This window comes from Stegastes partitus, unplaced genomic scaffold (assembly GCF_000690725.1).
Source record: "Stegastes partitus isolate 25-593 unplaced genomic scaffold, Stegastes_partitus-1.0.2 Scaffold78, whole genome shotgun sequence".
NCBI classification, from domain to species: Eukaryota; Metazoa; Chordata; class Actinopteri; family Pomacentridae; genus Stegastes; species Stegastes partitus.
This window is the reverse complement of record NW_007577809.1, coordinates 530,504-541,167: the sequence shown is the minus strand read 5'-3', so window position 1 is coordinate 541,167 and position 10,664 is coordinate 530,504. Positions and strand designations below refer to the sequence as shown.

The window sequence follows — 10,664 nt, the reverse complement described above, 5'->3', positions numbered from 1 at the left end:
TTTCCATACATGCTCTCAAAATGGAAAAAAAAAAAAAAAAAGCCAATGACGGTGCCCATCTTCCCCTTTACATTTCAAAATAAAAGCCAAACACACATGAAGAACTGTCACTTTACTGAGGCACATGTACAGTATGACCACACATTTGCTGTGTAATTTACAAAAGTTAAAATTTCACATTACATAACACACCGTATGTAGGTGAAGGCATCCATGAATGGGACAACGAGGCACAAAATTGCACTTACAGCTAACCGAATAACCCTACAGCAACACAAGTGCATGTTCTGTTCACACTCGTCTGACATCTACACACTCGAAGGACTTAAGAGCCGTCATCACGGGAATATATGGAAAAGGCCTTCATCCCACTCTTCCTCTTGTGCAGGATCAAGGCCGTTATCGTCCGGCGGTTTAGTGGTTGTACATTCAGTACGCAGTCCTTGAGTTTCTAGTCAGAAGTCTTTATCTTCGGAGGATGAAATAACCATGACCTCACGGCTCTTAAAATCCCACACGGCTGTGAGATGGAAGGCCATATTGGAGAAGACCACGAGATACTCAAACAGAGCGAAAAACGTATAACCTGGTATAAAGAAGAAACAGGGAATATGATAGACGTGTTGTGCTTTCTCTTTAAAGCCAAGACTTGTAGAAATACTGATTTAATACTTACTCCCTGATTCACAGTACATGTTGTGTTTCCAGTAAAAGAATCCGGCGAAAGCACAGAAGCACACGTTGAGAAGTAAGAAGCGTACTTTCCAATGGTGGGACTTGGCATCCTTTAAAAACGAAGAATGAAAATGACTTAACTGGACTGAAATGCTGCAAATCACGTGTTGAATTTCAGTATGTAGTGTCTGATTTGGCATTTCTCACCTCAGGACTTAAGGAATACTTCTTAATAGTCTTCCATAACCGGCAGGTTATCGACATGTAGATGAGGGAACTGACAATGAAGAGGACAAAACCTTCTTTATGCACAACTAAGAAGCAAACAAGAAGAGGGGGAAATTTGGTCAATAAACAGCAGAAACTGTAAAAAAAATTTACAACAAAATGAAAGTTAAACGTTGAATCAATGCACAAACCTGTTAATTTATTGTAAATTTGTTATGGCTATATTGCTAAAATTATAAATCAGACTTGTGATTTTCATAAACCATCAAAACTAATCCACCATTCTCTCAGTCATTCAAAGAGAAAACAAATATTTGAAGGAAGCCTCTCCCAAAAAGCAAACAAAACACGTATTACTCACAGTACGTCTCGCTGGATGATACATATGTGAGGAGCAAGAGGCCGAGGTTTTCAAAAATGGAAAAGGCCAAGTTCAAGCAGCTGAGTAAACTCTCGGGGAACCTGGCGGCGAAACGTGTCTTGTAAAACTTGAAGTAGGTGAACGCCACCAGGAGCCTCGGCGCTGAGTGCAGTCCGATGCAGAAGCGCCATATGTGGCATTCAGGGCTGAGGCTTATCGAGGCACTGATAGATGGCAGGTAGTTGGGGACCTGAAAACACGCAGACAGGGTGTTGTTTTGGTTTTGGATATACAGAGAAGGGAGATGAGAGCAAATGCAAAAATATAGAAACTATATGCAACAGATCCAAACAAGGAAAACAGGAAAAACATGGCTGGTTGCATTACCTGGCAGTGTGTTCCAGTAGCATCCTCAAAGTGAAAAACAGAGGAGATGAGGACACAAGTTATCAGTCCGAGCAGTGGGAGGCACACGGTGGCCAGAACACAGGTGGCGAATGACACCCTGATGACCAGGGGCCTCTCGTGCCCGAAGATGTTTGAGCCTTGAAGCATCTTAGACTGAAACAGTGAAGAGACAAGCTGGCAGAAGGTGAACACACAAAGGATGCACCTGGAATTTAAAACTTTGCAAATCAGACATTACATTGATCTTATGTCATATATTGATAGATATATAGGGATTTACACATTCTTTTAAATGCATGCATAGTAAACCTGTAGGTCTGAAATCAACCTACCTCCACTCTGTTTACTGTTTACCAATAATCTGAACCCCACCTAAACGCACAGGCAAAAACAACAACTAACACAATAACATTGTATCAGGCTGCGCTATGGAGCTAAATCCTCCAGATACCATAAGCTGTGGATCGATCATCCAGTCATCTATAAATTCCTCCTACATTTTTTTTCTATTTGCATTTACGACATTTCTGCAGCCGGCAGACGAACGCAGGCCTGCGGATGCAACATCCTCCTGGTGCGGCGGACAGCAGAAGGAAGCAGGGAGGAGGCGGAGGACGGAGCTGTAGCACCCGGAAGAGAAAGTGAGAGGAGGAGAATGCTGGAGATGCTTCGGTGGAAATAATGCACAGCCCACATGCTGAAATATGTCTCGGTGATTGGCCAAATGAGCCATTTGGAGAAAAACGAGCGCAAATGTGCGTTAAAGGCTCCATTGTGAGGAGGTTGGAGCTCTCCGTGGTGCTGAAGCGCAGCAAACAAAGGATCGATCTTTTTTTTTTTTTTTCTCCTCCCAAAATCCTAATAAAGACCCATTGTAGTCGTGTGTAACTCGCCATTTGTGTGAACATGTGGCAGTTTACCAGGACTTGTTCTGTCCATCTGCTGCCCCGCCTCTGTTTTCAGTCACTCGGCGGCTCTGCGCAGGACAACACATGACCGCTGACTTCACCATCCGCCTGCTGGTTCAAAATCGTTTTTTTTTTTAGTGCATGAAGCTCGTTTGCAGCAGAGCAGCTCAAATGTTCCTCGGATCGAGATAATTTGCAAGATGAAACGAAGGAGAATCCAAACTTTACTTCTCTTGTTTCTTTGTGCCAGTATTTTGCCAAGTAAGTTTCATGTTATTTTCAGTTTATGTCATGTATTTTACACAAAAAAAAATGTCTGTTGATTGCTGCTTCTGGTTACTTAAATTTAATATGAAAAAGAAAGCAACGTTTGAAAAACCTGTTTTCTTTTTTAGAACAATCTGCATAAAATATTGTCCCCATCAGCTGGATTTCATTTGATTAATGTCATTGTTTTAATATCTTATGGATCATCCATTCCTTCTCTGGTTTCCATCCCTCCTCCACCCAGAGTCCGTAAACTTGCAGCCAGTTGTTTAGGGATTTCGCTATCACCATAATCCCGCAGGCCTTCTTTGTATCCAGCTCAGAGGCTTTAGAGTAACAGCGATTCAGGGTTAACATCTGGCTTCCCCCAAATCCATTGTTGATGCTGGAAACAAGCTCGGCTATATAGCGTTTCCTTTATTAAAACTGTTATTACATCTTTCTGACTGTTTCCTGGTGAAATTACTGGAAAAGATGGCTAAGGAGTTTCCAGCATCACTGTTTTCATTGGATGTTTAGGTTCCCTGCTTAGGCTCACTTTGATACTCATATGTTGTGTGTCCAGTGGATTAATCCAACACATGTTACGCTCCACATACGCAGCCTTAGCAGACAAAGTCTCTGCTGGTACATAGTGACAGATTTGCCTGATCTCTTACGAGAGCTTTACAGAAGGGCAATCTAGCTTGACATCCTCTCCCTTGTCCCCGTCCACCATCTGCCATGCGTTCACATCCCGTCTCACATGTTCCTCCCCATCTTCACCTCAGTGGGAATCAGCTGCTGTGCATGTCACTCTGCCAGGAACAAATAATTGTCACTTTAGGAGGCCTTCTTAAGCAAATACTTCCATTTTTCTTGCTGTACGTTATCAGTGTTTCTCCTTCTGCCCCAGTCTGTCGCTGCGCTCACGGGAAATACGCTCAGAAGCTCCTGAACGACTTGTTCACCAACTACACGAGTGCGCTGAGGCCTGTAGAGGACACCAACACCATCCTGAATGTGACTCTGCAGGTCACGCTGTCGCAAATTATCGACATGGTAAAAACACCCAAAGACTGTGAAAATCATCTGAGCAGACACCCGCACGTCAATATTACATCTCTGATTCCACTCTGATCTTGTTGCTGTTTAATCCTTGTGTTGCTGTTGTCACTACTTTTCATTACTCTTAATATTTTACAGGATGAGCGAAACCAAATTTTGACTGCATATTTATGGATACGGCAAGTGTGGGTTGATGCACACCTCAAATGGAATAAAGATGATTACGATGGACTCGATACCATCCGCATACCTAGTAGTTATGTATGGAGACCTGACATAGTCCTATATAACAAGTAGGTCGGACTGGTATTGGGTTAATCATTCAAGTATTATCCAAGCGTGGCCTCTGTTGGTCGGTATTAAAGGCACAAGCTGGACATTCCTTGAAGCAGTTATTTATAGGAGTGTGCAGGCCTCTGTCTGCTTTTTATACCTCAGAAATGTGACTTTTACAATCTCATAATGATTTTGATGACATTATATTGATTAGAATTACTTAAAAACATTCTGCATGTGCTGACGTGTGAAAAAAGCAGCTGTTCAAAAGTTATAAAACGCAGACGCTGAGGAGTGAGTACAACTCTCCAAAAGGTGTTGACTCTCTTCTCAGTTGGCGTCCTTGTGCCTTTGTATCCTGATCAAGTGTCTTTCTCAAATCATTCTCCAGAAGTTAATCCCAGCTGCCCTGAACGTGAGCAGTGTTTCTCTCATTTCTTCTTCCATGCAAAGTTTTCTTTGTTTTCCAGCGCTGACGATCATTTCACAGGCCCCATGGACACCAACGTGGTGATCCGACACGACGGTCAGATAATGTGGGATTCCCCGGCCATCACCAAGAGCTCGTGCAGGGTGGACGTGTCCTTCTTCCCCTTCGACGCCCAGCAGTGCAGGTTCACCTACGGATCCTGGACGTACAACGGCAACCAGCTGGACATCCTGAACGCCATGGACAGCGCCGACCTGGCCGACCTGGTGGAGAACGTGGAGTGGGAGGTGCTCGGCATGCCGGGGAAGAGGAACATTATTCTGTACGGCTGCTGCGCCGACCCGTACCCGGACGTGACCTACACGCTGAAACTCAAAAGAAGAGCCTCGTTCTACGTTTTCAACCTGCTCATACCGTGTGTCATGATCTCTTTTCTGGCTCCGCTGGGCTTCTACCTGCCTGCTGACTCTGGAGAGAAGGTTTCTTTGGGCGTCACTGTCATGTTGGCACTCACCGTCTTTCAGCTTTTAGTTGCAGAGATCATGCCGCCCTCGGAGAGCGTGCCGCTTATTGGTAAGTTCAAACCAAAATATGTGTCTGGACTGTATCCTGCAACTCTCTGTGTTGATTTCCTCGTTTTATTTCCTCCCACAGGGAAGTACTACATAGCAACCATGACCATGATCACAGCCTCCACTGCTCTGACCATCTTCATCATGAACATACACCACTGTGGCCCGGACGCTAAGCCCGTCCCAAAGTGGGCCAAGACAGTCATTCTGCAGTACTTGGCCAGGATGTGCTTCGTTTATGAAGTCGGGGAGAACTGCATGTCGCCGCAGCCGGAGAAACAGGAGCCTCCGCCGGTGAAGAACACCAACTGCACCATGAACGGTCAGGCAGGGCCAGGCAGAGAGGAGTGTGCCTTCAAAATGGAGAAAGAACAAGAGACGGCGATTGCAGAGGAAAGAGAGGACATGGATCAGATGATGAGCCCGATCGGCTCGATGGGGAAGAACCCGACCAGCCACTACAGCACCTGGAAGAACGGCGTTTTCATGAGCATGGACAACGGAGATCCAGGGGGTCAGAGGAGATGCAGGAAGGGAGGAGTGAGCGACGGGGAGAGAAAAGACAGAGAGATTCCACCCTGCAGCAGCCAAAGCAACGAGAAGCAGCTGCTGCGTAACATCGAGTACATAGCCAACTGTTACAGAGACCAGAGGGCCACGCAGAAAAGGACTGGGGAGTGGAAGAAGGTGGCCAAAGTTTTAGATCGCTTCTTCATGTGGATATTTTTCATAATGGTGTTTTTAATGAGCCTTCTCATCATGGGAAAAGCCATCTAACTATAGAACTCCTGCAAAGTCAAATGGTGTACATACCACAGAGATTATTACATAGTTAGGGCATTGTATGAGATATTTCACAAATCTGCCAACTAAATCGATACCAAACAATTTCTTCATCAATATGTTTGTAAAGGTGTGTAATAACATGTTTTAAAATGTTGAAGTTCAACTCCTGTGGGAAACCCAGAAAAAACCTGCTCAAGTCACGATACTGATGAATGATTGTCAAAAAATCTATTTTTAAAAATCAGCCTGAAGTAACTCATGCGGGGTCAAATCAGAGATTTTTTCATGATTCTGAGTTGATTGTTAGCATTTACATTTCACCACAAACACTCCATTGTTGAAAAAGGCCACACTGACTTTTACATTTGTATTCACAGTAGCTTTTATTTCACATAACACTCAGTGTATTTATGATCCAAATTTGGTACAGTATGGTCTCAAGGAAGGCGGCAGCAGGAGTGATCAAACCAGAGACTCTACCTCTAACAGAGGGTGCAGCTGCACAGTATTCACTCCGTGCAGAGCTGGGACTGGATCCTTCTACAGAGCAGGTCTCTGAAGCCCACTGACTATAGATGGACATTAGGTGTGCATTGGTATGAGCCAGTTCCAACACTAGACCCCATGGCTCCTGAGGAGCTACTGAAGCTCAGGAGCTGTAATTATCATGGAGATTGCAACAACTGGCGGTGCAGCTGCAAGAAGAATGGGGACATGTGCATCTGGGCCTGTAGAGTCTGTAAAGGCATTACATGTAGAAACTGCAGTCATGATGTTGGTGAGTCTGAAGAAGACATAGACGATGACTCTTGAAGCTTCAGACACTGCGAATGAGAAAGTGTTATACAAGTATGTGAAATAAAAGCTACTCTGAATGTAAATGTAAAAGTCAGTGTGGCCTTTTTCAACAATGGAGTGTTTGTGGTGAAATATGAATGCGAACAATCAACTCAGAATCATGAAAAATACACTGATTTGATCCCTCATAAGTCACTTCAGGCTGATTTTAAAAAATATATTTTTCAGGGTTTCTCACAGGAGTTAAACTTCAACATTTTAAAACATGTTATTAAACACCTTTACAAACATATTGATGAAGACATTGTTTGGTAATGATTTAGTTGGCAGATATTCATATGTTTCCCTTCCTATACAGGAATCATTGAGCATTATGCAGTAATTTACTTAAGATTCAGATTTTCATATGTAGCAGATACGGTCTATTCTGAAGGACATGTCATTTTATACTACAGTTCTATGTAAGAGAAAAATTAGATCTTAAATAGATTTGGTGTTTTTGAGTTTTGTTATCAACAACATTTGCCCCAGTGCTGTGTAAAAGTAATTACATTCATGGAAAAAAATACAAGTCTGTTGGCAAATCAATAAAGAATATTCTATTTTGTGTTTTTTATATATATATACAGAAGCATCTATTTCTATTTATCAAGAGTCACAAAAGCAAAATTAAGATCTTAAGTAAGAAATCTACTGTTGCTCACCAAATATTGAATAAGCATTCTTTTTCCATCTGAACATTGTGTCTCCGAGACAGAATAAAAGCCCTAAAACCGATGAAATATTCAACTGCTACAGTGCAGACTGATGGTGATGAAACATGTTCTGCTGTTGCCTGAGAGAGTGAGGCCTTACGTAGGTCGAGGGGATTTCAGAAAATTGATTTTTTTATTGGACAAATCTAATTTAATTTTAAAATACAATACGAAAATACACACACACACACACACCGGCATGAGCCTGCGTTATTTATTATAGCACAGCAATCACTAAAACAAGGAGTGCATGACCCAAATCCACAGGAGATTCAACGTGTTTAGAAATACAATCAGGTAAAGTTCTGCACAAAAAAAGGAAAAGAAAAAAAATCAGACCAAGAGAAAACAATGTCTCATTGTAACTCGCATGGATTATCTGTTAAATCCTCTCGATTGAAGCCATTTGCCTTGTTGCTGATGTGCATTATCCCTGGGCTGTATGTCGCAAAATGGGATGTTTGTCTTTAATCCGAATGACAAAGGGAAAAAAAGACTGGATGCTTAATCAGCAGAACTGTGTTTCAACCAAATTTGAATTGAAGAACTGTTAAACAAATGCAGAGAAGTGGAGAATGGTACCACTTAATGACACAACTGGATCTGGATTATGAAGGCCCATGTGGTCAGTACAAAGTTAAAAACTGTGGTACTTTCTTTACTACATTTTTATCTTATCATTAAACAATGTTGATCCAAATCATTTATTTATTAAATCAGCCACACTGCAGTATTACTGGCCATGTCCATCTTTAATAAGACACACAACAACTAATTCTAGCAGTTAAATAAAGTTTAGAGCAACAGGTCGTTAAAAGAAGACAGCTATCTGGATATTTAAAATTCATGTAACTGGATCATCAAAAAGTGAAAATTGCACAATGCATGACATTATAGGAACAATAAGTTCGGACTTTTTGTCTTGTGTTGTTGTACAAAAGTGAAAAACATCCCTGCAAACTCTTAAATATCAGCACATGGCAGAAAACACCAGCAGAAACTTTGCACCTGTTTCAAAAATAATCCGACTGCTTGCTCTTTGACATTTGTAATCTGAATATTTTATGCTCTGTCAATAAAAACTGGGATTTTAGGGGTTTTGCGATCATCAAATATAGTAAGAGAACACAAACCAGGCCTACTTTCAACACCAGGGGTTGGTACAGAGCTTGGTTTGTACATACTACTCTTAGTACTACACATATGTTCTGCTACAAAGGGGCTAAGAAAACTAGTATTTTCACTTATTCATACGTCGTCACTTTTCTTCATAAGGTTCTGCTGTGTTGAGCTCAGAGCTGTGACTTGTGACGTTAATGTTTCAACTGGAGCAGACACCTTTAAAGCAGTTAAAGTGAGTGAACTTAATGAAGCACGCACGTCTTTATGTTCAGGCCTCAGTATACAGAAGAAGATGAAAGACACTATGTGGGAGTGACTTTTCCCTGCAGTATCTGGGTGATTTTATGCCGTAACGATTTCGTCTGCATTCCATAAATGATTGGATTTAAATTAGCGGGAACAACATGAAACAAAATGTACGCAATCTTCCTCAGATCAGGGTACTTTGGGAAACGGTGCAGGATGATTGTTAGAAACCCTGACAGGAGCATGATGAGATAAAGAACGAGGTGGCTCGCGCAGGTTTGCAGGGCTCTGTTGCTCAGCTCTTTGTTTTTCTTCATCCAGCAGATGAGAGCTATCCTGAAGTAGGTGATGCCGATGCCTCCCATTGAACAGGAGAACAGCAGCACGGTGAAAACCAGTCCGTAGATGTTGTTAATGGAGACGTCTTCACAGGAAAGCTTGAACAGCGATGCATTGTCGCAGTAAGCGTTCTGCACGACCGACCTGCAGCGAGACAGCCTCACCGTGAGGCCGATCAGAACAGAAACGAGCACTAAGGAGACCCCCCACGCCGTCGCCGAGAGTCCGACCACAGCTCTGGTGGTCATGATGGAGCTGTACCTCAAGGGGTGACATATGGCCACGTACCTGTCGATGGCCATGATGACCAGAATCATGTGCGACGCCGACCCGAATGTGTGGCTGTAAAAGGCTTGGGCCACGCACTGGTTGTAGGTGATGAAGCGCTCCGTAGAAAGGATGTGAGACATCAGCCGAGGCAGCAGGACCGTGTTGCCTATCAGGTCGTTGACGGACAGGTTGCAGAAGAGGATGTACATCGGCTGGTGGAGGCTCTTCTCGGTGATGATGAGCACGAGAACTCCGATGTTGGAAAACAGCAGGGAGAAGTAAACAAATAGCAGGAGGAAAAACAGGGGATACATGAACTCTGGAGAGATGTCAAAACCTTGGATCTCCAGGATGTCGGTGGAAATAGTTGAGTTTCTTTCCATTCTGTTGAAGCAGATGGAGAATCTGAAAAAGATGTTTAATTGAAAAAAAGATCTGAAATAACACATGCAATGTTATTTGTTTTAGATGTAGAGCAAAAAAACATAAAATATCTTTCATTGCATATTAGAATTTTTTCTAGAAATTAAAAATATGATAAAAACTTTGCTAAAAAATGTACTTAACTGAAAATCAAACAGTATTAAATTCTATCTTGATCTTTTGTAGAAACACTAATTTTTGGGGTACAAATGCAGTCTGTAATGCAAGACAGTTACATTATAAACATAAATTAGTTGGCTGTTTTATATTATATGTCTATTTTAGTGAAAACGTAACATTACAATGATGCCGACCTTTTCTAAGCACGTTTACAATAAAAGCTCAACCAAACGTACAGCCAGGCACAGTTAGTGTTAGATGTTAGTGATGGTGAGTATCGTACCTCGTCTATTGAGGAATGAATCCCAAGTCAGCAGCTCGATCTGGATTTCTTTTATCTTCAGGATGAGTCACATTTGACATCAGTTCACCGTCTTCCGCGTTTGCAGTTTTTTTAATCTACGAGCTTTGTCGATTCCCACATGTACGGGTTTAGTGGTGATAATTATGGGCTTGTTTCGACTTGTGTTTTGGTGAGTGAACACTCAGAACGTCCATTTCAGTCGTTCTCTCCTCCTGTATAGTTTAGACAAACCAAACATGTTAACTATGCTATTTGAACAAAAAGTCACCAAAACATTGGCAACTAAAATGAAAAGTCAAGTCAGTGTGGGGCTGCAAGGTGGCTCGGTG

At 42.3% G+C, this 10,664-nt stretch overlaps 3 protein-coding genes across 4 annotated transcripts; 1 reads left to right on the top strand and 2 right to left on the bottom strand.

Annotated features, from left to right (window-relative positions):
• Positions 1–93: 93 nt before the first annotated feature.
• Positions 94–2,220, bottom strand: LOC103353585 (post-GPI attachment to proteins factor 2-like). 2 transcript variants are annotated; one of them, XM_008276638.1, is made up of 6 exons: positions 2,124–2,220; positions 1,652–1,825; positions 1,265–1,514; positions 883–989; positions 677–785; positions 94–586 (listed from the first exon to the last, which is right to left on the bottom strand). In XM_008276638.1, the coding sequence occupies exons 1-6, from the start codon at positions 2,142–2,144 to the stop codon at positions 456–458; spliced, it is 792 nt and encodes a 263-aa protein (XP_008274860.1). In that variant the 5' UTR covers positions 2,145–2,220; the 3' UTR covers positions 94–455. The 2 variants fall into 2 exon arrangements, with proteins under 2 accessions (XP_008274860.1, XP_008274861.1); XM_008276639.1 differs by having other exon boundaries at positions 2,005–2,192.
• Positions 2,221–2,721: 501 nt separating this feature from the next.
• chrna10a (cholinergic receptor, nicotinic, alpha 10a) lies at positions 2,722–6,045 on the top strand. The gene is made up of 5 exons (XM_008276636.1): positions 2,722–2,841; positions 3,743–3,888; positions 4,033–4,187; positions 4,641–5,173; positions 5,255–6,045. Exons 1-5 carry the CDS (start codon positions 2,781–2,783, stop codon positions 5,947–5,949), a joined length of 1,590 nt encoding a protein of 529 aa, XP_008274858.1. The 5' UTR covers positions 2,722–2,780; the 3' UTR covers positions 5,950–6,045.
• A 2,890-nt stretch (positions 6,046–8,935) lies between these two features.
• LOC103353607 (olfactory receptor 52N5-like) lies at positions 8,936–9,871 on the bottom strand. The gene has a single exon (XM_008276661.1). The coding sequence runs from the start codon at positions 9,869–9,871 to the stop codon at positions 8,936–8,938; it is 936 nt and encodes a 311-aa protein (XP_008274883.1).
• Between the last annotated feature and the right edge of the window lie 793 nt (positions 9,872–10,664).

Bases quoted from the DNA above. Each gene is read 5' to 3' on its own strand.
- LOC103353585 (XM_008276638.1), bottom strand. From the start codon at position 2,144: ATGATCGATCCACAGCTTATG. The intron at 786-882 runs GTGAGAAATGCC...TCGTTTTTAAAG, and splicing joins AGTATTCCTTAAGTCCTGAG to GATGCCAAGTCCCACCATTG. The intron at 587-676 runs GTAAGTATTAAA...TCTTTATACCAG, and splicing joins CATGTACTGTGAATCAGGGA to GTTATACGTTTTTCGCTCTG.
- chrna10a (XM_008276636.1), top strand. From the start codon at position 2,781: ATGAAACGAAGGAGAATCCAAACTTTACTTCTCTTGTTTCTTTGTGCC. The intron at 3,889-4,032 runs GTAAAAACACCC...AATATTTTACAG, and splicing joins TGTCGCAAATTATCGACATG to GATGAGCGAAACCAAATTTT. The intron at 4,188-4,640 runs GTAGGTCGGACT...TTTGTTTTCCAG, and splicing joins GACATAGTCCTATATAACAA to CGCTGACGATCATTTCACAG.
- LOC103353607 (XM_008276661.1), bottom strand. From the start codon at position 9,871: ATGGAAAGAAACTCAACTATTTCCACCGACATCCTGGAGATCCAAGGT.